General features: G+C 37.5%; 1 protein-coding gene across 1 annotated transcript in view; it reads right to left on the bottom strand.

Moving 5' to 3' along the window:
* Window positions 1-4,125: 4,125 nt before the first annotated feature.
* POLN (DNA polymerase nu) overlaps window positions 4,126-27,767 on the bottom strand; it is a 97,655-nt gene continuing 74,013 nt past the window's right edge. The window contains exons 22-24 of the mRNA XM_009562014.2: window positions 18,234-18,301; window positions 7,992-8,053; window positions 4,126-5,216 (exon numbers count right to left, since the gene is read on the bottom strand). Coding sequence (XP_009560309.2) covers window positions 5,148-5,216; window positions 7,992-8,053; window positions 18,234-18,301 — 199 coding nt within the window. The 3' untranslated portion in view covers window positions 4,126-5,147. The remainder of the gene's footprint in view (window positions 5,217-7,991; window positions 8,054-18,233; window positions 18,302-27,767) is intronic.

Consider the following 27,767-nt stretch of genomic DNA (forward strand, 5'->3'; position numbering starts at 1 on the left):
AATTGGAAAATGGGATCTTAATCTGATGCACGACACGTTTGAATAATTAGAAGAGAAAAATTCAGTGTGCACAGCAGATGAATCTGCCAAAAATGAAAGAGGGGAAAGAAGAGAGAATTTCTGCAGCCAATTTTTGATACCATGGAAAAATGGGTCAAGAAATGAACTACAAACAAGTACAGTAAAAATGTAGTTACCCAGAAAATAGTCTCCAAAATGCCATAAATGAATAAACACTGGGCCAAATGGTAGAGGGAAGGAAGCTGGGGTCACAAAGGTCAGAGGTAGAAGGAGAAGCAACTTATTTTTTTAACTCATACACAACTAATAGTGAGAGTTTTACTACCAATAATAACAGTATCTACGAAGTGCGGCGGAAAGGTTAGCAATGGATTAAACTATCAGCTCAAATAGTAAAAGCCAAGGAAGAAAGAAGCAAACTAATTAACCTTGAATGGAGAAGGTGACGTAGAAAAATGCACCAAAAATGTGTAAACGCCAGCTGCAAGTTGGACCTCCAGAATTCAAAACACAAGCAGAGAGGATAACGAATTGCCTGGACTTACAGTGGATAATAAAGACACACTTGATAGTGAAATGGTCTTACAAAAATGGGTGGTAGAAGTGCACTTTGAAGATGTCTCAAGAGAACCTGCTGATTTGTAGGCTGCTGTTTTCAGCAGAGATAAGCTGATCAGGCTGGAGAATTTTCCCAGGAAGGCAAAGATAGGACATGATTGAAACTTATTTAAAATCCCAGAGACACCCTGCCTACTAAAACCATTGCAGAATAGCAGAAATAACAACGGATTCCTTTCAATTTCGTGAATGTTTCTGACAACCTGCTAATACCAAAAGTATGCCAGCCAAAAGCCAGGGAATATAGTAAATGCTGGCAGAGAATGAGGCAACACAGGTGGGGAGGAGGAACGAAATCTCCAAACATCTCTGGGGCTTCTTCTGGTACAGCACTATGTAGTTCAGTGTGGTACAGCAGAATATTTGAAGGCAATTTGTGACTTGTCTTTCAAGCAGATGACTTTGTCCAACTGAAGAATGAAATAAGATCACAGGAAAATTCAGGTTGGATGAGACCTCAGGAGGTCTCTAGTCCAACCTCCTGCTCAAAGTAGGGTGAGCTATGAGGTCAAAATCAGGTTACTCAAGGATTTATCCAGTCCGGTCTTTCAGTGGTGAAGGGAGAAGAGACTTTTTTAGGCCTTTGAGGAAATATACCAGGAAGGCATAATACAACATTCAACCCATTCTTTGGCCTCCTTTTCAAATGAGATTAAACAAGAAAAATGAGATGATCAGGTTCCGTGGACTCCCAGAAATGAAATGAGTTTACTTTTAATGTTTTTTCTCAATCATTATCAAGAACAAATGATCTCCTGGATGCTTCAGCAGATTCCCTCTCTTAATCTGCTTTCAGTTTTAAAAACTGAGAGGTTCCCCCTCCTCCTCTGCCCCATCATGTTTAAAATATCTTGCTCACATAAAATCTGAGACCAGTGTTTTAACTATGGTTATTATCAAGTTTGGCCAACACGCAACACCAGAGTCCTGCCACTCTATAGTTGTACGTAGGAATCAAAAGTCCTGAGCAGATATACATCGGTTGTGCCATCCCCATGCAAATGCCAGCAAATAGCTCCGCTGTTCTTGCAGACGCTGAGTTTAAAGTGATTTCAAAGAGCATTCCTTCCCCACTACTCCACTTGGCAAAAAAAAAGATTTACAGATGATCTAAGGGAAGATTCAGGCCACCACTGACGCCACTGAAATTAAACCCAAGGATACAAATGAGTTGAAAAGGAGTTATTGCTGTGTTCAGAGAATCAATTAAAGAAATTTCTGTCCACTAAGCAGAAGCTAAGCAGAACCAGCGATTGCCCTTTCCCCATCTGTTCTGTGATCTCCTGCATCCATTGATCAGTACTTTTGCAGGGTTCTGCACTTCAAAGAGAAGTTTTGTTTCTTGCTTTCTCAGTACCTTTTCATAGACTGTGAGAAAAAAAGGAATAATTTTAAAGATGAGATTGAGAATTTTAAGCATTTAAAAGGGCTCTTAGGATTTCTCCTGCTCCAGTCTACCCATCTTTTACAGTTCCTTTCATGCAGAACTAAAATAACCTGAAAAAGTGGTCATTCATTATATTAAGGGCTTTGAGTTATCTGGTGTGAAATTATTGTGCAACTCAAAAGGAATTCCTGGCAGTCACCAAATATAGGATATTTTCACCCATATTTATTTGGGAGGAAATTTGTGGTCAGGACTGGCCGTGCTTCTCTATAATGGCTCTTTAGATTCAGGCACGCTGCAGGGCAGCTTGCCTACGGTTTGGAAAAACTGCGCTGCCCTGATTTAATAGTTACATATAGATCAGCACAAAAGTGTGGCAAAACTGATGCCTTGTCCAGAGGATGTTGTTGGGAAATGAATTACAAACAAGACCCTATCTCAGGCAGTTTGTTTAAGGAAATTACTGCCATGCTAAATGGAGATATATTACTGCAAATCCACAATTTGAAAAATACAACTGTTCCCGAAACCTATATTGCCATACAAGATGGAAGGCAGTGGGAAGTAAAAGAAATTGTCCCAAAGACTCAGCATTATTCTCAACATCTGGGACCTTATGAGTTAAAAACTGAGGAACTCTGAAGCCAAAACACTTCACTGAGGTCTGAGGATCTAATAATCCATGAAATCTACACCTTAAGATAGGGGACATAGTGAAGACTAGATACTCACCTGGCTATCCAAGGACAACAGAAACCAAGGACTGGAGAACACATCCCAGTATCTGCAATTCGTAATACAGCTGATGCTGGGTGCATGTACATCAAAAAGCTGTGGTCTCCATCTAGCTATGCCATAATCCTACATATGCTAATTCACTCATATGCTGCAATTAGAAAAGACTAGTTTCTTTACTAGAAAACCTGGAGTACTGGAAAGATATCCTGGGTTCACGGTATGCATTCTGCAAGTTGTGAGAACACAAACTGCACCACATTTTGAGACCTTGGTCATCAAAAATCTTCCAAAAGTATGCCAGTTCGTCTTTTCCCCTCATGCCAGTGTGTCCGGAATGAGTTCAGATATGATAAAGCGGTGCCATTAGTGCTTAGAAATTTAGAACCAGGAAGAAGAGTTGTAAAAGCAGAAGGGGTAAACCTGGTGCCCAGAGGAACTCACACGAGGGACACAAGGAGAACAAAATACTAACATTACCCACTGTATGACACCACTGGTGAGTGCAGGCGTGTGGGGAACTGTGACTGAGAGTCTTTTGTGAAGGGCTGTGTTTGCAAATTTGTTCTGTATGGTGACCTTTGCATTTCTGTAGCTTCATATTTGAACAGTTGTCAATTGACAGAACAGGATCAAGGTTGTTTCTGTTCTTAAGTGTGAATTTGGTTGGTTTTTTTTTTTTTGGTTAGCCTGAACGGTATACCTACTACTGTTCAGGACTTGAAAAAATACACCATCTACCTAGCTTAAAAGTATGCATCTTAAGAAACATACACAAGGTGGAAATCAGCTGGGAAACTACAAAAAATGTTGACTTCTTTCCTATAGTAGCAAGGTTAGAAATCTAAGCCTTGCATAGAGAAGCAAGGCTTAATCAGTACAGACCAGCTGAAAACAGCAGGTCTTTTAGAGGAGTGAAACAGATGAGAAAATAGAACATTTTGCACTTATTCAGTACTGTTGCAACACAAAAAGCTTGAAAATGGTAACAAGCGGTGGAAAACTAATGCAATCCCTTCTCTGTTGGAAAGGTGGAACTGGACTCAGGGCTCACATCACCTGGTGCAGTGTCACACCCATGCTCCCCAGCCACAAAGCTGACCCCCAATTAATATGCAGAAGGCTTTGACTTTGCTTATGTGACCACTGCTAATTTTATAACTATAAGAGACTATTTTAAAAACTACTGACTCACTTCAGCCGACAGGTAATGCATGATTAATATGCAACATAAGAAAACAATATTACAATGTTTAATAGTTTAATGTCTTTAAGCACAATGCAAAATTGTTTAATGATACAAATTAAAACTGCTGCAAAATCTCTGTAACTATACACTTAAAATTTAAATTGTATTACTTCAATCATCAGATCTAACACCGAAAGATACTAAACACCTCTTAAAAGTTTTGTGCTTGACTTAAACTTCTAAATAATTACTGGACTTCGAGGACAGTTTCATATTCCACAAGCATGAAGACAGAATTTGGCAATCAGTAATATTATAAAACAAATTTTCAAGAATAAACTCCACAGGAAACCAGAATATTAATAACAAATCCAAACATTAAAGTAGAAACTTGAATCCTAAAAAGTATGATGTTGAATCCCAAAATTTATCTAAGCATATTAGCATTGCAGCAATAGTAAAAATAACAGCTTAAGCAAAACTATACTTAGCTTAAAGTATGCCAAGGCTACAGTGTACAAATTGAGTTTGAAATTATTTGAATTGACAAGAATCTGGTTATTTTGAGTGCATTTAGATATCCAGTTTTGTTTACCTGTTTTGCTTCAAAATCATAAATACAAATTAAGGTGGAGACTCTTCATTTCCAAAGAACTCCTTTTCTAAGTCTGTGGAACGTGACATTTTATACGAGCTGCAAACCAAGCAGCTGTCTTCGACTCACAAATTATAAAATAAGCTGAACGCAACAGTTACGCACTTGCTGATACAGTTCAACTAGTGTCTTTCTAATGCAATAGTGTCTTTCTAATGCCAGATTAGAAGTATTTTTACACAAGCTCTTCACAAAATATTTAGCATTAAAGTCTAAACACCACTTTAATTCAAATATATTTGTCATGTTCCCAAAGGGTTAATATTGTCTTGCTTCATTTCTTACATGTAGTAATTTAGCTCTGAACAAAAGCAGCTCCCTGCTGGTTACCTTGGCTAAAGGAAACATAATGAACTGGTGAAAACCAGTTTTATCTCACTGCTGTTGCCTAGGGCTACAGACAAAATGAAGTAAAAAAATTCACATGCAGAGTATTAGGTGCTTATGAAAGATCCAGCAGCGCTGTTGCCTAGTGATTCAGCGAGGAATCAGCATAGGCCAATGAGGTGTACGGGTACTGAATAACATCCCCGATGACTGCTTTACATCTCCTGCAATTCTGTCATACACCCCCATGATTTCCCAGCGGTAAGAATCACTTTCAAGGGAACCTGTCAGAAAAAAAATATAAAAATTTAAACAAACAAACACATCACGTATAGCAGGATTACTATTTTTGCTTTCGCCTTTGGATGTTGATACTGCTCTAGATTACGTGCCTATTGAATATGAAATGTTCTGCATATCTATTAATTATAAATATAATTTTGATTAAAACATCTTAACAAGACTAACCTTCAGTTTTGAAATTGCAAATACACGTTACTGAATTGCAAGGAATAGGCTAAAGCAAAATTAATCTTATTACGCTTTTCAAAAGAGCTATAAAATTAGAGTGTTTATAATCAGCAACTTTGTCAGTAATTCATAAAGATACTAGGGCTCTTTATTATACCATCCACTTTTCCAGTTCTGGAGTATTTTTGTTGTTGCTTTGGTTTTATTTCAGTTTGTTTTGCAGTTGCTGGTGCTCAGTTACACAGTAGATGTTCTGACATGAAAGCTGCCTCATTAGCAAGGACTATATTTTGGAAAAGGTGCTACTTCAAAGATAAAGCATCCTTTTCCACAAAGAAGAAAAAGAAATCTCTCCCCATTAAGACTATGTGTGTGCTCTACTTTAGTGACATTTTTCCTCTGTATTAAAAAATAGTATTCATATTAACCGAGCACATAATACATATTTAGTTGAAGTGTGCTGAAGGAGAGCATTTCACAAAAATCTTTTCATCTTCAACATCTCTAATCCTAAAAGACATATCCTTACTGTGTAGAAGGGTAAACAACATGAACAAAAATACAGATCTTTTTTTAAAAGATCACTCTAAATTTCTCCTTTGAAATCAAGCTGTTGGTACTTTATGTTTTCTGTTTGGCTTCTGCCATTGATCCATTCGTGATGTTTCAGAGGAAGTGTCTTCATGATGCAGACAGGCTAATGTGCAGTAGGAGTAAAAGTATGTCATGACTCTTATAGTAATTTGCTCAGGAAAAAAAGACCAAAACAAGGGTAATAAAACATGCACTTCCAGATACTTCCATTGCCTTTTACAAAGTCTTACTCTTTCAAAACCCCAGACAACTACCTGTGGTCCAAGAACGTGTTTCTTTTCACCTATTAAAATGTAGTTGTTGTTTAACAGAGGATAGCTGTTCTCTGAGGAACAACATATTGAATGCATTTGCTAAAGCATCAAGATTAATTTGTCAGTGTGTTAGGAGACACTTTAGAGGTGAAAGAAATTGTGGTCTAAGATGGTATGTCCTGTTTTGTCCATAGGACATTAAAACCTTCTTCGTGTTAGTGGTTAGTTTGAAATATATAACCCTGAAATGATATCCTGCTCATACAACTACAAACACACTCATTAACCATGTAAACATTTGTCTTTCTTAGGAATATATTAAATTGTTCATACTTTATTTCATGGCAATGGCTTCCTCAGGCCATTTGCCAAGTATGAATGATGTTGTCTCTGACAAAGTTGCCAAAAAGAGTTCCCCAGAACTATCAAAGAAGGACTACAGTATTGCTATTCGCTTTATATACTAGCAATGATACCATATGTGATTATTTTAATGAAATTTAAAGCAGTATGAGTGCCAGATGTCCAATACTGTCATTAAAACTATTTAGATGTAGTATACCTTGAAAAACGGTTTTGCTTCCTTTTTTGGGCAAAATGTCTCACTTGACCAAATGTGGCACACAAGAGTGCAAGTTCTTACAAGGACTAAGTGAACAGTCAGGGGGGCAATTCCAGTATGGGAAGCAGAAAGAATAATTTAGATCTCAAATACCCTTCATTCTCCCCACAGCTTTTGTGGGAAAGATGGGCTGCATAAGGACTCAGGAATACGTAACTGCGAGACCTCCAGAGAAAGCCTCACAAAGTGGTTGAGATGCTGAAATAGATACGGAAGATCTGGGGGAAGACGTAAGCTAGAAATTACCTAGTGGTTTTCTTTTTCAACCATTTCCACTAGTGCAAGTCTGTATGTTGCAACTATCTCTGAAATAAATACAATAAACTCTTCTCTGTCCCCAAAGCTTTTTCAGTAATACCGCCAAACGAGTGATCTGGCAACACCAAGTACTTCATTCTTCGGGAAACTGGAAACCCTTGGACTGTTGCTCACTTAATCAGCTAAAGGATTCCCAGGAACTACCATCTCTTATTAAGCCACAAAAGCTGAGCAGTAGGCTAGGGTGAAGGGTACTAGCCTTGCAGAGAGAAAAATATAATTATTTTATAAAATAAGACGATTAGGCCCAATACATACATAGATATGATAGCTGCATATGAATATACTAATTTTTTTACAGACGTCCTGTATTTAAACAACGACCAATATTCCAATTTTTTTTTTTTTTTTGCTTTTTATGCTAGGCATCCACATGACAATGTTAAAAAGAACAATTTTCCAAGTGGAAATAACTGAAGAAAGATCTTTTGCAATAATTTTTCAGCAGTAATGAACGCCTGGCACATTTAAAGAGCCTATTAAAGGCACATATTTCTCACTTTACCACACCCAAAAGAAATTTCATGGCAATAAACGAAATGGATTTCAAAATTACCACACTGCATTGCTAAAACAAAGAGCAGATGACAATCACACTTTCGAAAATGGATGTCGAGTTTCTTTCAGTTATTTTCCTTTAGAATTTTTATAGTAATCTAAAAAAGCAATTCCCCACAAACATGAAAACGAAACTATTGAAGTGAAAAGCAAAATAGTTTTCTCTAGATCCTTCAAATGATGACGATAACACAAAACTAAGTATGTCTGAGATATTAATGGAAATTCAGAACTGTCCCTACCTTTAGTGGCACTTCCAAGGTTGTGGTTTGCTGCAAGGACTCCATTGTTCTTTTTACCAGTGCTGTAAGGTAAATATGAAAACCCAGAGCTTTATTATGTTAGAATTGTTATATATAAAACCCTACTTGTTTTATATTTGTCACACAGCACCTAAATTTCTGCATTAAAAGAAAAAAAATCAAATAATTTACAATATTTTTCATATTTCTTAAAAAAATATACTTTATCTATTGTGGAAGGTTCAATTCCTTATTTTAAATTGAATTTTGGGGGAGAATGATTTAACTTATCTATCCCATAAGTACAGAAGCAGAGCACTAACTTATTTCATACAGATGTACAGCATGTCTGTATTCTTATGTTTGGGGATATTTTATATGTTTTAATTTTCTTGTGCAGTCATTAAATTCAATCAAGAAAAAAAGCTGGGGAAAAAATACTACAAGTCTGAACTGTCTAAAATACTTTATTCTTCAGAGTAAGAAGATTAGGGCCAAATTTAAAGAAGAAATGTTTCCTGTGGGACACTGGAGCTATCAAAAATCAAAACAGTAAAACTTCAGTATGATTTGTGTAACTTAAGAACTCTTTGTGTCATAACACTATCCTCACTATTACTGTGAAAATGTATCTATAATTATTCCAACTCAGTCATTTGGGACCAGATTTGTCATCCTTGGTCATGCGAGTTAGTGTCTCACTTGACAAAGATTGCTGCTGCAACACAATATGGTTCTAATAAAAATCAAAGGGAAACTCCGTGGACGAACAGATTTTTTAAAAGGAGAAGCTGCTGCTGAAAGTGAAACAGGATGACCAGACAGCCCCCAGAGGAAAAGTTACAGAGCAACCTTCATCACTCCAACAGGATGGATGAGTACAAGCCAGTCAGTCTCACCTCTGAACCTGGCAAGATCATGGAGCAGATCCTCCTGGAAATTATTTTAAGGTACATAGAAAATAAAGACGTGACTGATGACAGTCAGCATGGCTTTACTAAGGGGAAATCATGCCTGACAAATTTGGTGGCCTTCTACAATGGGGTTACAGCACTGATGGATAAGCAAAGAGCAACTGATATCATTTACATGGACTTGTTGAAAGCATTTGTCACTGTCTTGCATGACATCCTTGTCTCTTGATTGGAGACATGGATTTGACAGATGGACCAGTGGATGGGTAAGGAATTGGCTGGATGGTCACACTCAAGGAGTTGTGGTCAATGTCTCAATGTTAAAGTGGAGACTAGTGACAAGTGGCAATCCTTAGGGGTCAGTATTGGGATCGGTGTTGTTTGACATCTTTGACAGAGACACGGACAGTGGGATTGAGTGCACCCTCAGCAAATTTTCCAATGACTCCAAGCTGTGTGGCGAGGTTGACACGTTGGAGGGAAGGGATGCCATCCAGAGGGACCTTGACAGACTCGAGAGGTTGGCCTGTACAAAACTTGTGAAGTTCAACAAGGCCAAGAGCAAGGTTCTGCATCTGGATCAAGGCAATCCAAGCACAAATACAGACTGGGAGGAGAATGGATTGAGAGAAGCCCTGAGGAGAAGAACTTGGGGGTGCTGGTTGATGAAAACTGGACATGACCAGGCAGTGTGCACTTGCAGCCCAGAAGGCCAACAGTATCCTGGGCTGCATCAAAAGAATGTGACCATCAGGTTGAGGGAGGGAATTCTGCCCCTCCACCCTGGTCTCATGAGACCCCACCTGGAGTACTGCTTTCAGCTAAGAAGCCCCCAACATAAAGACATGGACCTGTTCAACCGAGTCTGGAGGAGGGCCATGACGATGGTCAGAGGGCTGGAACAATTCTCCTATGAAGACAGACCGAGAGAGTTGGAATTGTTCAGCCAGAAGAGAAAGCTCAGAGGACACCTTATTGCAGCTTCAAGTACCTAAAGGGAGCCTACAGAAAAGCTGGAGAAGGACTTTTTACAAGGACATGTAAAGAGGTAGGACAAGGGGTAATGGCTTTAAAGTGAAAGAAGAGAGATCTAGATTAGATATTAGGAAGAAATTTTCTTCCTGATGAGAGTGGTGAGGCACTGGAACAGTTTGTCCAGAGAAGTCATAGATGCTACATATGAGGAAGTGTTCAAGACCACACTGGAAGATGCTTGGAGCAACCTGGTCCTGTGGAAGGTGTCCCTGCCCATGGCAGGGGGGTTGGAACAGCATAATCTTTAAGGTCCCTTTCAGCCTAAATCACTCTAAGAATCTATGACTAGATAATATATGTCATTATGTACCTCATTGAATTGAGATATATCAAGGTATGTAATATGTGATGATAACTGTTAGACTGAAACCCACATGATTACTTAGAAGCATAACTTATCCCTCAATACACATTATGGTCCTTTTGCTGCTGAGGTTAGATGCGAAGGAACAACAAGCATTTTAAGAAGCTAAGAAGCTGCATACACAGTGTTGCTCTGGCTGCTGTCGAAACCTTTTCTAACAATGCCAGCAATGAGGAGTAGTATGCAATGTTTTGTCTCACATCTGTGACACTGAGGCTGGCTTGATATTAATGATGATAACTAGCTTCTGCCTGAACAGCAGTAGAGTGCTCAGACCATGCTGGCTCGCTCAGACTTGCGTGCTAATGAGCTGTCATAAGATTTTCCAGAATTCTGAATTATGCAGTAACTCAAAAGACCAGCAGCTGAAGTGCCAAGCCTGAGGACGCAAACATTTGTTGACACATCTACGTACAGATACACCTATATATTTGCTCCAAGTTGGATTTCAGGTAGTGGAATCACTTTGGGAGTGCAGAAACAAACGTGACATCCACAGACAGTGAAAGAGGAAGTGCTGGCCTAAATAATTATCCATTTAAAATGCAGTCCAAGTCAATGTGGCTATTAATAGAGGAGTACTGGACTGCCTCCGTCTTGAGAACCCCACTCTGAATTAAACAAGCTGCCAGCTCTGGAAGGTCAACAATGCAGCAGACATCAGGGCACTCTGACCAGGTGACGTGCCTTCAGAGGGCTAAGTGGATTGTCAGTCAGTCCCTGGGTAAATGTTTTTTCCACCATTAAGCTCTCTAACGGGTTACGACTGCACACAGCTTTTGTGAGAGCATAACACTCCTGCCCTACTCATGCAGATTCACTCAGCTCTGTATGTTCCACCAAAGCATTTACAAAGAACCTAAGGGCACAATCAGCTCTGTGGCACTTAATGTTTTTTGAGCTGTTAGACTAATAAAGAGCAATAAAGCATGGTGGCAATGGGAGGAATAGGTCTTTTTGACAAAAAAAAAAGAGCTCCAACAGACACCAAAAGATGGAGCATGGTTCAGTAGCATCAATTCATGGGTTGAAAGATGTGAAAGGTATGATAAAAGGTGCTGTCTGCATAGGCACTGAGTTAGACCAGTTTCCCCCTAGTTCTCTAGACCTAGGAACTTGACTAGTTCTCTTCCAGAGAACTGTTATCCCCAGAGGGGATTCACGATGGCAGTGATGATTGCAACACCTTTCTCTGACGGTTCACACAGTTTTCACTTTAAGGCATCTGTCACGATCAGAATTCTGCTGCATCCTTTACTGATATCCTTTTAGATACCGCAGATTAAAGTGGCCAAATCAGTGAACAAACTAATGGTTCCTCACTCCCTTTGACAACCCATTAAAAAAAACTCTCTATGGGTTCGCTCCATTTTCTTCACTGTTTTGTTCTATGCCAGTTTGGCTCCCTGTTCTTTTTCTAACGTCACACTGACTTCTCCATGTCTTCCCAGAGTTTAGTGTGTGGCTTACTGAAATCATTCATTTCAAGCAACGTGAACTAGTTTTGCCTGTGTTTCAGACTTCTGAAACGATACCTTTGAAAGTATCTAAAAGATTCATCTATGTCTACTTTACAAAACATAATTTGAATGAAATAATAAATACACGGTGGTAACAGAAATACAAAAAACAACCTGCTGGATTACCATTCCTATTCAGTCATCTGCTAAGACAATGAACAGTGAAGAAGGAAGTATTTAGACTAAATGATAATCTTTGCACAAAAATAAATAGGTATATAAATGGCTGAATATATTTAGGATGGAAATTTAAAGTTCTAGATGAAATTCTAGAAAAGTCTCCAGGTGGGAGTAATTTTTCATATGGAGATGATAATTTTTAAGAGACCATATGGCATGGTGGAATGTAATTGCAGGAGAGGCCCCCTTTAGTCCTATGTATATAATATCTGATTCTCCTGCTAGCCTTTCATATCTCCTTGAAAACTCTCCTTTTTCTCAGTGCTCAAAATAAATAATCCAGGCATACACAACTGTATCTTCTTTATCTCATATACATTATAGAGTGTGTTCACTAATAAAAGTGACTGCTATATTTAAATAGATATGTTTCTATAACTCCTAATCTTTTGTTTCTTATCCAGATTTAGATTGGAGGCTTTTGGAGTAATGATTATTTCTGTTTTAGTCAAGAATCTTGTATATCTAGGGCACATAAATTATTAATCTTAAAATGTTCCTTTGCAGCCAGCCACATACTGCAAAGGCATAAGCAAAATGCTGTTCTCTCCGCCTTCGCCACTTATCTCTCAAAATCCATAGTCAGCAATTATGAAATTTGTTGATTATGTTCATCTTAGAATGTTTTGTGAGTGCTAATGTCATATTAAAATATTATATTTTTAAAAAACTTCATGACAGCAAAGGGACAAGGTCATAGAGGAATTGAAATTCCAACATGTATTCTAACATACATCAGGTTTTCTTGATACTGGCCAGATTAAATATGCTTATTGAAAGTGGTGTGAATAGGAGCAAAGAAAAGACATGCATGCCTGCTGTGAAACAAAAGCTTATTTGTCCCTATCGAACTGAAGACATTTTTCAAGCTCATTCACCTATGAAATTATGACTCCAGAAACATATCGAAACTGGCCAGACACATGATCTATGGAACAGGGATTTTTTTTTCAAATTGAAAGCTATCTGGAGGCATCTTTAGGTTATGCACCAGTGTTTTTCAAGTCAGAAAACAGAAAATGTCACTAACTTGTGATGAACAGTTCATTTTCTTCTGTTACTTTAGTCCCTCTTTGAACACATGCACTTTTTATGCAGCTGCTTCAGTACCCATTAAGTTGGAAATTGTAGGAGAATAAAATGAAATGTCACGGAACATGTACATGAGCCAAAAATTTATATTGGCAGATGTAAAGAAACCCTAACATATTGTTGCTTAGGTAGTAAAAATCTTAATTACTCTTACTATTAGAATAAATGGGCTTAGTTTATTCTGGTTTTTTTTTTTTCTTAGACTGGTCCTTTTGGTGTTCTTACAGTTAAAGTATTTCAACTGATATATTTTATACCTGGTAAAATATCAAAAAAATAGTTTCAAATTCTGTGTTTAACATGTATCGAATGTAACAATAGACATAGAATTTAAATTCTTTAGTTCTATAAATAACATGTGATTATAAATGAGTTCTAAAACACCTTTAAAACTGCCATAATGCACACTGATATTGAGCAGTCTAACACAAAGTACCGGAATACACATTATTTCTAAAAAAATCAGTTATTTCAAGAGACATGTTTTTCATTTAATTATGCATCTCAGTAATGGATGCAATTAAGCAAGCATAGTGACAAGGAACAATCCACAGCAATCGCTAGTGGCAAAGTTTACCTTTCAAATCCACCAGATTTACATGGAATATACTTCAGAAGTCAGATCTTATAGTTGTAACTACAGCTATCCCTGTACTGTGAAAAAGAAATGATTCTGCATTTCATAACCCCAAAGTGCATTCCCTCTTTTAGCAGTAATATATTCAGAATAATCCAAGGGCAAAGAGGAATTTCAAACAGAGGATAGAGAGGAAGTCTCGGAAACAGTCTCTACAAAATGAAAAATTGAGTTCTGCAGTTCCCAAATTCCCAAATCCCTAAACAAATTCACAGTTTGATTTGGGGACAGTCTGTCTACCTGATTACACAGACTCCAGAACTCAGAGATGTCGAGCCCTCTCAGATCCAACAACCCAATTTTTGGCATTCCCAAAATATCATCTGCCTTTCTGCTTCGTGGGTTGCTGGAGAGCTCTGGCCGTGATGAAGCCAGACAGGCAAGCTGGCTAGGAACCAGGCAGATTATTGAGGGTAAAGCTGGCAGTCTTCTGCCGAAACCAAACTAATTTCTGCCAAATGTCTTGATTTGAACTTTCCAGACAATCTCTAACAGAAAATCAGGATGTTCAAAACCCTCTTTTGATCTCTTGTTCTTGCCCTAAGCAGAGAAATGAAGCAAGCAATATGTCATATCTTTGTTGAAAAATCACACAATTCAGTGCAGTATGTATTATTGTATTTCAAAGTATGTTGAGACTTGAAGGCTCAAAGCTTTGTTATAAACAAATGAAGTTTTGCTTTGTCCATTTGGAGTGCACCATATGCGTACTATAAAACTGTGAGTGATTGATTCTGCTTGACGAAGGTATTCTTCCAAAATACAGATAGCACCTAAAGTAAGTTACATGCAGTATTTTGTGCAGAAGTAGATATTACAAAAAAAACCCCAAATATATCGCTTGCCCATTGTTCATCAAATTCAAAAGATTTAAAATCATCTGTTGGGCATAAATTACTAGGTGCACTATAACTTGGATTTCTATATACTGAAAAGTACTGAAAATTCTTGTTGTTGCCTATGAAATCCTAAGAAGGAATAGAGAAAGCACCAGTATTATGATTGCTGTGTGGCAATTCTCAGCCTCCGCTCAGGAGAGTCTCAGAAGCAAACAGACGTTTTAATGTGGTAAATTAAAACCAAAAGACTTTCCATAAGGGAAATGCTGTTGAGAAGGCTTATGTTCTGCCCTACGATCTAATTGAAATAACACTATTTACCTCTATGCTATTGATTTATAAATTCTTAAAAGTATTTTATCCATTCTGCAAACAACAAAACCTGAGACACGTATATTTGCTGTTGCTTTCTTGAAAATGTAGATCAGAAGCATGACTGGAATCAGAATGCAAACACTGAATAGTATGCCAGTGCCTCTTGGATCACACTTAATGCAGGAGACTAGCAGACTAACACAGCACTGAACTGTAGTCCATTAAAACCATCAAACACTACTCTTCAGCTTTAAGTCCACGTCTCTCCTTTTACCAAGCTTTGGGACTGTACAACTGAGATTTCTCTCTGGATCATTAAGCTGCAGGCTGGAATCTGCAAGTCAGCAGATTCTGTTATTTAAAGTTTATGAATGGACAGAAGCTCATTAGATATGTAAAGACAAAGCTGACAGCTAAAGAATATCAGCAAATAAAAGTAAGAAGAGTAAGAACTTTTTTTAAGAGACAGAAAGAGCTTTGAACAAAGAGATTAAATCCATATTTGGATTTTCAAAGCACTGAAGTGAGCTAGGAGCACATATCCTACTGACATTCCCTCTTTCGTTTGAAACTCACATACCTAATTTGTTACCTCAGTTAGCAGCTCCTGAAATAATTAGAAAAGATTAGGAGAAAAGAGTCTTCCCATTTAGTTTTATCTGAAAGGAATCTAGGTCAACCGTTCTCAGATGGCTCTGTGATGTGAACCAAGACTGTTCACACCATGGACTGGGGACAATAGGGAGATCTGCTTCATCACTGTACTCCTGACTGGAAGCTACATGCTGCTTTCTGTGCCTATTCTGATCAAGCAAAATTCTCGTTAATGACACTGAAGGCAGAGCCAGCTTCAGTCACTTTCAAGACAACTTGCATTCGTTCTTTTACCAGTAGCAGAACTATTCACAGTACTATTATCACAGAATGGTTGAGGCTGGAAGGGACCTCTGGAGGTCATCTAGTCCAACTTCCATGCTCAAACCAAGTCATCTAGAACATTTCCCAGGACTGTGTCCAGATGGCTTTTGAGTATCTCGAAGGATGGAGACTCCACAACCTCTCTGGGCAACCTGTGCCAGGGGTCAGTCACCCTCACAGTAAAAAAAGTGTTTCCTGATGTTCAAAAGGACCCTCCTGTTTTTCAGTTTGTGCCCATTGCCTCTTGTCCTGTACTGAGCACCACTGGAAAGATCCTGGCTCTGCCCTTTATGTCCCCTCCCTTAAGGTATTTATAGACATTAATGAGACCCCCCAGCCCCCGAGCCTTCTCTTCTCCAGGCTGACCAGTCCCAGCTCTCTCAGCCTTTTCTCATAAGAGAAATGCTCCCGCTCATTCATCATCTTTGTTGTCCCTCATTGAACCCTCACCAGTGTGTCCATGTCTCTCTGGGGAGCCCAGAACTGGATGCAGTACTCCAGGTGTGGCCTCACCAGTGATGAATAAAGGGGAAGGAAATGAATGAATGAGGAAATAAAGGAAAGGAATGTCTTAGGTTGGTCTTTAGTGTTAAGAAAAAAGACATTTTAGCACTCTTCTGTTCTCAGGTAAGTGAGTATATCTGAAAGTTACTGTAATGGAGAATTTTCCTTTTTTTCCTTGCCTCTTAGGGCGAAGTTGAGACAAACCTAAAAATCAATCGTCAATCAGTAGAATGAAATAAACTTCCATCTTGAACACTCAAGCCTCGAAGCCTATGTTAAGTGCAACAACAATTTCCAAGGTATCTCAGAGCTCTAGACTGCCCAGGTCCATTTCCTAAAGGTCATTCTAGCAACTTCAATTACATGGTGATAGGTTTGAAGCAGAACAAAGAGTTGGCTGGGATGTTTGTTCTGCACACAGCTGGTAGACGTGGAGATCTGCAAACTGGTTACAGTGTAGTGTCTAGGGCAGTCACATCTTGAGAATTAGATCTGGATTCTTTTTGTGTTATCAGAAAAAAACTTTAGTCATCATGTTCAGACAGTGGAATAATTTATTATGATTATTCATCTGATAGCTAGAGGGTTTTTCCATTTGACTGGAATAGCCTTGATTTTGCTGAATTTACTACAAATTCATACTAGTAACAGAAATCAGAATTTGACCTGATGAGGGCAGAATCTGTGATTTTCTATATCTGTAGGCAACCATGAATAATTTTTATCTTTTGGGTGTAATATTAGCTTTATACTTAAAGCAAACTGATGTAAAATAAGATAATAAAAATCATTCTATGTTATTTTGCAGATCTCATTCAATATACTATACTTTCTAACTCTGAAACTATGGTACTTCCAACATTGGCCTTTCCTGAGCAGATACTGAAATCTCTGATAAATAGTACGGTGTTTCTTTAATTTAAACCAGATTTGAACTCCTGTATTTAGAGGTCAAATGCTAATATATTAATTAATTACAATGTCCCTAATATAATGAACTTAAATATTTCCCAGGTTGTTTTGATTAGATGGAGGTTTAACATTCCCATTATGAATTAATACTCACAAGAGGGATCAGTGATGAAAAGAGACTAATACAGCAAATTGTATTATTTAAATGAACCTAACATAGGAAAGTGAAATTAATATTTTCTTAGATGCTTAGGTTATAATAGAAGATATTTTTTGTATTGGTTCACTTAAAATATTTGTGACATTGTGCTCATTGCTTTAGCTGAAGGTATTATTGAGTTTCAAACTAGACCAAAGTTTGTGAATATAAGTTTGGTGCCTACAGGAATAAATCCACTACTTACTGGAGAAGAGACCCAACAGCCTCCTATGTGCTCTCATTTGCTAGCTAAATTTGTGCCGGACGCTGAGACAAAATCTGGCTTAGGAAGTAATGTCTGGAAGTAAGCCAGATAAGAGGATAAAAATGTGGGCGGGAAATTTTACTAACCCTTAACCCGGAAAGTTCCATCATAAAGTTCTCTTAATATTAAAAAAGCAGTAAACTAACTTGGAAATCACAGTACATTGCATTCATACATAAAGAATTTCATAGTGCCTTATGTAACAGGCCCCAATCAGAAGTACTTAGAAAGTTGCTTTCCAAGCCATTCTTTTTATTTCTGTCTAGAACCCTTTGAAATCTTGCTTTATAGGATTCACACTTCGGATGAGCAAATCTTTGTAAGAAAACTAATACAAATAAGCATGTTGAAGAACTCCAGATGAGTATATCATATCTGATCTACATAAAACCCAGTGGTAAAAAAACATTCAGAAAATTCTGCTTAGTACACATTTTCTTAATCATGAGAATCGATGTGGTGCTTCTTGTGTAATTAACTCTTTTTCCTCTGAAAAATCACAGGTCACTGAGGGAAAGGGGTGTGGGAGAGAAAGAGATTGTATTTACCTGAAAATTCCTGGATTTGAGAGTCTTCTACTTCAAACAACAACTCATCATGAATCTGGGCAATTAACCTGAAAAATTTCAGAGACTTAAGGTAACACATGCAAGAAATTTTTAACAGTGCTTTCCATTCATATAATTAACTAATTGTCACATGCACAATAGATATGTTAAAGTAAAAATATCCTAAGAATATGAAAAACTCATCAATGGAGTTAAAAGGATTGCCACTCAACATGTCCTGAAAACATAAAGGCCATGACCATAAACCCAGATTGTGTTTGCCAGTTTATGAATGTCATTCAGAGATTTGATGATGCGACAAGGGATTGCTTAAAACCAGTACAATTTGCAGAAAATTGCAAGAAATTATAGGGACAGGCTTTGTTTTATTAACATAGATTGTTTTTCTCAAGCTGAGCTGCAATAAAAGTTGGGGCAATTGGGTAGTTTTACTAATGCAAGTTAGGTCAAGAGTAAGACTGGTATGAACTCCCAGTGTAGGGTTGGTCAGTGACTTGAGTCCTTTCCAGGAAATAATCTTTTCACTTAAGTACAAAGTAGGAGTCCTCATGCTGATAAGCAAGCAGGTTGAAGAAGAAAAATGCAGACACAAATAAACGACCTGACCTGTTGCCTCTGGTATCAGATCTGTTGCCTTCCTAAGAACAGGGTACAGCTGAAAGCAGTAACATCTTGAAACCCATACAACTCCAAGTACCCAAGCTCTTCAGTTAGACTTGTTTTGTAATGAATTCATACTGCTGCTTTGTTTTTATCTTTGTCTGTATTATCAATAGGTCTCTTGCATATGGACTGTGACTTAATTGTTTGGTTCTTACAGGAATAGCACCCTAAATTGCTAGTTTGGGTGCAACAGTACTTTTGTAATGGAATAATAAATGTATTTGATTGACTGAAGCCTGTGGCAAAATAGATACAATCATCTAACATATATAAACCTTGACTGTAGTTCTCACCCAGAAAGGAAAAATACCATGTATATAATCAGACTGTATTCCTACTAGCTTTATTTTATTACTTCTTTAATCATTGTAGCTGGGAATCATGAAACTGTACCCCCCATTTCCAAATTGCTTTGTAATTTGTAGATAATATTTAAATTAATGCACATTGTAGACTTTTCTTAACACTTAGCAGTTATTCAAGTAAATAATTCTTTACAAATGGCTGAAACATCAACATGGTTACTACTTATAACATTTCACGGCTTTCAGGAAAATATCCTAAGATAGTTTCACACTGCCTTAAATTACAATGTGACATTGACTAACAGTGTGGTGAGCTCTAATAATAGATCTTAAATTATTAGTCACTTACAACACAGTCAGAAGCAGAGTGAAACAGGTTAACATATTTCTAACAGAAAAATAGGACACAGGATACAAAAAGAAATAGATGAAAAGACCAGGATCATCCGTAGCAAGAGTTATGTGAAAAGTTATAATTTACAATGCAAGTAAATTAATTAAAACAAGAGATTGCTCATAATCATTGAATGACATGTAAAAAGATATAAATCAGAAAGAACTGTGAACATTAAAACCTCTGAATATATTGTGAATCTATGGAATAAGTGAAAATAATTGCATTGATCAAATCAGTGCACTGAAAATGTGATAGACTGATCATTTGTAGTAGAGTAGTGTCTTGTGCCTTCAATCAGGACTGGAGCAACATATATTCTGCATATTTCACAGAATCATACAATGGTTGGGGCTGGAAAGGACCTTAAAGATCATCCAGTTCCAATTCCCCTGCTATGGACAGGGACACATCTCACTAGACCAGGCTGCTCAAGGCCCCTTCCAGCCTGGCCTTTAATCCTTCCAGAGAGCGGGCAACCACAACTTCCCTGGGCAACCTGTGCCAGTGCCTCACCACTCTCATCATGAAGATTTTTTTCCTGATGTATAATTGAAATCTTCCCCCTTCCAATTTAAAGCCATTCCCCTCATCCTATCACTACAGTCCCTTGTAAAAAGTCCCTCCCCAGCTTTCTTGTACCCCTTCAGGTACTGGAAGGCCATTATAAGGTCTCCCCAGAACCTGCTCTTCTCCAGGCTGAATACCCCAACTTTCTCAGCCTGTCCTCATAGTCCTTTCTTAGAACTTATAACAGGAATTAAAGATTTTATCCTAAATTCATCAGGTTTTAGGAATGGAGAAAAAATAATTGGATTTTCAAAACCACTCATCATTGGCTCATTTGATGACCCCATCTCCATGCTAAAGCAAAACCGAATTCAGGATGAGCCAGGTCGGGCCAGAGATCAGTGCTACCTTACGTGAGTTGGAAAACCTGTAGAATCAATTGAACTGAACTCAACATTTCTGTGTGGACAGCACAATAGACTTGACAACTCCACATGCTGCAATTCATCTGCTGAAAGAACAGAAAGAACAGCAGACGAACAGAAAGAACAGATCTTTTAGCTTGGTTCTCCATCTGGGCTGAAGGACTCAATACTTATCATCCTGAACAGCACAGCCTATGATTTCAGTTATACTGCCAGTTAACGGAGTAACGGCACAGAATTATATCTACCCCATTTTAAACATCTAGTGATTCATTCAAAGTTCAGGACAGTATTCTGTCTACTAAAATACAGAACTATATGCTAGCGTTACTGTTTCTCTTTCTAGCTCTGCTACTTTCCTGCTAAGCTGTGCACTTCCAATTAGAAAATAGGGATAATAGTCATCGCACCAATGCGACATTGAAGAAATAAATATTTCTAATACACTCATATTTTCAAATGAAAGACATTATATAAGTTTTAATTCATGCTAAACATGATTTCCTAGCTTGATGCTGAGAAGTAGAATAGTATACGCTATTTCCTCCTTAAAGTTCACCAAACAAGTCAAATTTTTTTAAATGATTTTTTGTCTCTTTTTCTTATCCGTCTCACATCTTCGCCATAGGTTCTGCTCTTGCAGGTTTATAGTACAAGGCCACGTGTACTTTTTCAGGATTGTTACAGTTATAAGATTCACAGGCAATATGCTGTTCTACAGAAGGAATCTGACATTGATAGAGAGGAAAGAAAATACAAAGCAACCTATACATTCAAAATTCACCACTTTCACCATTTCAGTCCCTGCATACACCTACCCATTGAACATCTTGAGTGAAAGAAGTTCGAAAAAAAACTATACTTTCGCTTAATAGCTTAATTGAATCATCTTCACTTTGAAGGAATACTGAAATAGCAAGTTTCTCTCATTATCTCTTGCTAACTTAGAGACTGCAAACTAGGCAGGGACTAGTATTTTTGTTGTTCTACAGATGATAAGCATGCCTTTCATTTACATGTTAATATTTTATTAACCGTTTTCCTGATTGCCTGCAGATTTGGCATGACTTCCGATGAGCACACGCATGATTTCTTCCACTGAGAAACATGACCTGCATCTGATTGTGACTGTGGTGTGGAAGCTGGTTTTTAACAGCAATATGTAGCCTTTCAGGTGACTGCAATGTGCCAAAAGATGCTCAAACTAATTAAATCAATACTCCTTCCATAGTCAGGGGCCAAGGTAGGGCCTGACTTAGAGGTTCTGAGTTAACATCTCAAAACCCCATCTTTATGCACGGAATTGGTGGGACTGCCATCTCCTAATACAGCCACCTACATTAGATACCTAAAACTAGACAGCCCTCTGCACGTATTTGTCATAGATTTTTTACATCCCTAGGGAGACTTTTACGGCAGTTAATAACACGTCCAAAGCATAATATGGTCTCGTTTTCCAGACTGGTCTGCATGAAGATACTACAACATATAAACCACCAATGGAAGTCCTACAGACTAACTGCAGGTTAATTTACTCCATCGTTTGGGAGCAGGCAGTCTGAACCCTCCACATGCCAGCTCCAGACCAGTCAAAATTCACCTCAGTCTCAACTGCTGTATCTGTTCACTTCTTTCACCACAGCCCCCGAGGCTCCTATGGGAGGTCTAACTAAGCGCAGGCGACACAAAGGAAGGGAATGAGACAGACTAAGCCATACATGTAAGTACGTTCTTCGAAGTATATCTGAGAAGAGCTCACATATTACATCCAGCTGGCTTGTTTAAGAATTTGAATAGAAAATAAAACAAAATAAAGTTTAAAAGTGGGTAAGTAAAATGGTGTGGTACCATCAGGTTGTCTGGTTCGGAGTTAAGAGTACTCAAGCGTAAATTTTCACATGAAAAATTACACATTTTATTTCGAATCTGAAGACATGCTGAGAATTAAATCATAACTGAACAGCAGATTTCCCAAAGCCAAAGGATTCTCTTTGGAGAAGGAGTAAAAGAGATGAGCTATTTGAAATGCATCATAGCTTAATTGTTTGAGTAAAAATTGCAGTTACACTAAAAATCCTCTGATAATGCGTTACTTAACTATAATGTTGTCTTATGCTCTTAAGTTTTTATATAGACACAACAAAGAAGTATAAATGAAAAATAGTTATTAAAATCACACTGCCTTTAGGAAGGTACTAAAGACCAACAAACATTTAGGAATACTAAAAAAAAAAAAATCAGTATTTTTCTACTCACATATAGCTTTATTCTTATTTTAAAAAGCACTTTGTCTCTGATCATTGAACTTAATACCATTTTCCAATACAACATTATCAGATTCTGCATCCCAAGCACTACTATCCTTGTCTGTCATTCCATATCATCCCCTTTTTCGATGAATAGAATAACCATCCAACTAATAATATCACATTTTCTCATTTTGAATTTGATACCTCTAGATGCATAATGGGAGCCTGTGAAGTTGCAGGCAGGAATGTACATGGTTAAAAGCTTTGTATATAATGATAAGTTTACAAAAAATCCCAAAAGATCTAAAAAGCTCTTAACTGCTTAGAAAAAAAAATATAAAAAGAATAAGATATTTTGAAATTAGAAAAATGGGGGGAATACGAGCTAAAGTGTACATAATAACAAATGGAAAGATGTTTTGCATTCTGTAACTGAAAAAACAAGAATTCAATTACTTGGAAATTTGGGAAATTAATACCTAATAAATTCAAATTTAATAAACCAAAATATTGGTTTCTAAAGCATGTAATGAAACACGTCAGAAAAAGCCAGAATGGTTGCTCATGTAACAAATATTTCTATGGACTTCTAGAACATATAGAAATCATGACATGCATGGTTTAGAGGGCAGACTTAAGCCTTGTGCTTCAGAACTGAGACTCATCCCCACAGTCAGAGCAAGGTGAAAATCTGCAGACAGACAAGCTTTCTACTACAAATCTTACACCTTCCTCCTGAAGCATCTGCTGCTGGCCACACTCAACGATGATGGACCAGATGGATGTTGGAATTGATTCTTAGAAACCTCTACGTTCCTTACCCTAAAACGCTATTAATTTTTTCCTGATACTAAGATACTAGTTGTTACATAATTTATGCACATTTTTCCCACAAAAGTATAGAGATTCCAGTGCAAAGAATGTCTATTAAGTTGTCATGAAACTAAGGAATGAGGTTAGAATAATTTTGTAACTTTTTGTAGTTTTTTTCAAGTTTTTTCAAAGCTGCAGCTGTATGGATTTCCAGTGCAGTGCTACAACAGCTCTACCTTAAGATACATCACATTGCCTGCATTAACTTTAATCTCTCTTTCAGTGTTTCTCTAATAACCAGCACAATATTTTGTCATTTTAATATGTTAACTACAAAAATTCAGCAAAATTGTGAGATTTGTTTTTCCAGCAGCCACATCATGAAAAGCCGGAAGTTGAATACAATGTTAACTGAAGAGAATAGGACTTTTGCATGTACCCAAAGCAGTTTAAAACATACCAACTTAAAAGGTGATCTACAGAAGGTTTATTAAAACCTTTTTTTAATTTCTTTTTTATTTTATTATTTATTTGTGTTGAATGATCCAAATAAAGGAACATTGAAGAACGTGCTACATTTTGAATGTACTTCTTGGCTGTGATATTAAAGCATATTAAATATATTCAGCTTTTTCTAGAAAGAATAAATCATTCTGACTTGTTCTGGCTTACGAAGTGTTCAGGTAACAGTTCACCATCTTCTGGATACATGCAAAATACTGCTTTGTATGCTTGAGGAAAGTAATGGTTTTGCTGTCACAGCACAACTAGAAATACAATGTTATTTGGCCACTTTGGGAAGCAAAGAGCTGCATACTGGATTGAGAGAGCAGCAAAGAGGAGCTCTCAGTCATTTCTGACATGGCAATATGATCTAGGATGTTTCCTTCTGCTGCTGAAACAAAGGTATGTGTCTGTGAAACAAAAATCTTAGTCTCCTCTCAAGCAGGATCCAAAGCTTTTATTTTTGCCTTATAATTCTATTTCTCCAGTGTTAGGTTGAGGATAAAAGTTGACAACCTTGCTAGAATTAATCTTTTAAAGCACATCTGCAACCACTCACTGGGAAATGTGGGCAGAATACCAGAACAATAAACATTTGCTTGAAAATCCTGGATAATTGCTGCAGAAGAAACACGAGTAAAAACAGTTCTTTAATTCCTGAAGAATCAGACAGAAGGGCATAAGATTTATGCCCAGAATTAAAGAAATTCATCACACATAGCAGCAGCACTAAGCAGTTTACTGAATGTAATGCAATCAAGAAGCGGGTTTTATTAGTATGCCCTTTTGTATGAATCTGAGAAACTAAAACCAGTCAACAAAGTACTAATGCCCTGCACACCTTATAAAAATGCCTCTATGCTCTTTCATGTAACAAAAACTGAAGCCACTTCCAACAAATGAATCATTTGTGACTTATCATGTGATTTGTATCTGAAAAGCATCCAGGTCCCATAACACAATACTTTTTTCCACAATTATTAGGGTTGTTTCTTATAATTTAGCTATCTGTGTAGAAGTGAGCTGCACTTACAGTTCACCAATGCAATAAACCATTAGGCTGTTTAAAGTGTTTGTTCCTTGAGAAAGACAGACAAAACCTTCAACAACCACTGCTATTGAAAAGCAGCTGGGACCAAGAAAATATGATCATGCCTTTTCCTTTTATTTGTTGGTGGCTCCTCTTTTTTGGATCTTTCATTTATATCCAGGCTGTTGTTGAACCTGCCTCTTTAACTCAGCTCCGGACATGCTGAGAAGTAAAGCTGTGTGTTTGTGGCACAGGTCCAGTGCTGAAGGAACAATAAATTGGTGAGAAGGCAGAATTGCTGGATTCACACCAAATTCTTCAATAGTTCTGTAGACTTGCTAAATTTAATTTGCATGTTATTGATATATTATCATCTTTAATGACTTTCTGAGAAGTCCATGTTGCACTCAGTAGGCTTGGGTAATATCAGTGCATCTTCAGCTTCCAGAATGATAATTTTTACAAGAACTGCCACAGGGAGCAGTTGATCCACAATCTGCCATATCCTTCTTTCTTACCAGGTTTCCATACATCTGCACTACAACAGTGTTTTAAACACTGGAAATAAATACAATTGTCCATCTGATTTCACCAAACACCTTCTCACTCTCATCAATTCTATAAATCTTTCTTACAGCTGCTGCGTGCCTTGATCTCGCTTCAGAAGTTTCTTTGCTATCATCTGCCTGCAGGAAATGTGTGGAGGTTCTGTGAATTTTATCAGACAGGTGAAATATGGCACTTGAATAATTTATGTCAGCAGCACATTTTCAGTAAGCAACTTGGCCATCAGCATCAGAACAGCATCTTAACAAAGATCTAGGTAATAGGGAAGAAGTCTGAAGAAATAATTTTGATTACTCATCACTGCCACACAAAATTCAGAGGTGTTAACACTGATGCCCCTAGCTAACCCATACCAGGATCAGTCCCTTATCATATGTACTGCATTTAACGCTACTTTTCCCCATTTCTGTAAAATTATTTCCAAGTAATGGATTATCTTTTTATTGTCAACAGCATAAATTACTAGTCTGGCATTTGAATTAAAAGATGAAGAAACTCACAGAGAAAAATGAGACTGCTGGTTGATAGAACAGCCGTCAGTCAGTCACAGTGGAATACACTGTTTCGTCAAGAGGGCCTCTGAGGAAGCATCATGAAAATGTAGTTTTCATGTAATATAACCTTTCCCTGAGTTTCAAATGCAATATCATCTGTGCAAACAATAACTGAAAACCTGCTAACTAGTAGTCCTACAAAAATGAAGCTTCATACTCCCGTCAGAGCTTCCTCACAGCTGAATGTCCTACAGAGTATAAAGAAGGAATGCAATGCTCTCGGTGGAGAAGACTGCAAATATACCTGGAAACAAACACTAAAAACTAAGACCTTATCTAGAATTTACTTCATTTTTTTATTTATTTTCAAGGTAAGGAAGACAAAATGTTGAGTGCTAGCCATTAGTTGGCTATGGCTAATAAGACATTGCCCCCCAGTGTAAATGTAGGGTCCATAATTGCTTCTAAAGCAAACATAAAAGATCTCTCTCCTTGACAGGCTGTTTGAAGTGAAATCCCTGTTTACAAAATTAGAAGCTCTAATAGGGGAAAAAAAAAAAAGAACACTTACAAGGGGGAAAAGATAGAATAAAAGGCAGTAGTGTGCTATCTTTGGAATGAATATGATCTGACGTGATGATAATAGGAGATTGATTATATTTCTTGTTCTGGAAGAGCTACTGTGCATTCCTACTCTTACAACAACAGCACCAATTATGTATACACTTCCTTTTAACAATATTTTTCAAAGCGCTTTACAAAGGATGTTAGGATGATTATCCTGACTTGACTGATAAGAAAATCAAGAAACAGACCACTGAAAAAATAACTAACCGAATGTCACCTGGCAGACAAGTGGAAACATAAATTTTCAAGTCTCAGTCCCTTACTCTTTTGGCAAGACCACAAAGATCCTTTCAAACACCACCATCCAGCCAGGTGAGTGTTCACGATTTTATAAAGGCATTGATTGTGCTTTTCTGACAGGCCTGGCTTGAAGTACCTACTAAATATTACAGGAAGGAGCCATTAATGAAAGTTCTCCTTCAGCAAAGCCATCCAGTTGTTAATAGCTGGCAGGGGTTCAAAATTCTGGTTTAAAACAGTCTGTCTCTTTTAGATGCCCTTGCAGTCTTGGTCTTTCTCAGCTGTGACATTTATGATAGGATTAAGAAGGAGAGGCCGTGATAGTTTTCTGGTGTCTGATGCAGCTCTTCCCAAGTGCTTTCACAACACCAGGAAATTCAACAATTCCCCTTCTGGATGACAACAGAAACACCAATGTTCTGCACTACCTGCTATCTCTGCTTTTATCTGAACTACAAAAATTCATGTTCTACTGGATTATTTACTACAGCATTATAAAAAGCATGAATCCATCTGTTTGGGGGTTTTCAACCCCAAAAAAGTATCTTTCAAAGTATACTTCAAAGTATCTTTCCATTGCAGCAAATAATGATGCTCACTGCCTCTCCACATCATTCCTCCAGGAAAGTAGACTTCATTATTTCTTCTAGTAGCATAAAAATACTGAGGATGTTCTGTGAGCTCCTACCCAA

The sequence above is a fragment of the Cuculus canorus genome, chromosome 4, assembly GCF_017976375.1.
Source record: "Cuculus canorus isolate bCucCan1 chromosome 4, bCucCan1.pri, whole genome shotgun sequence".
Classification (NCBI taxonomy): domain Eukaryota; kingdom Metazoa; phylum Chordata; class Aves; order Cuculiformes; family Cuculidae; genus Cuculus; species Cuculus canorus.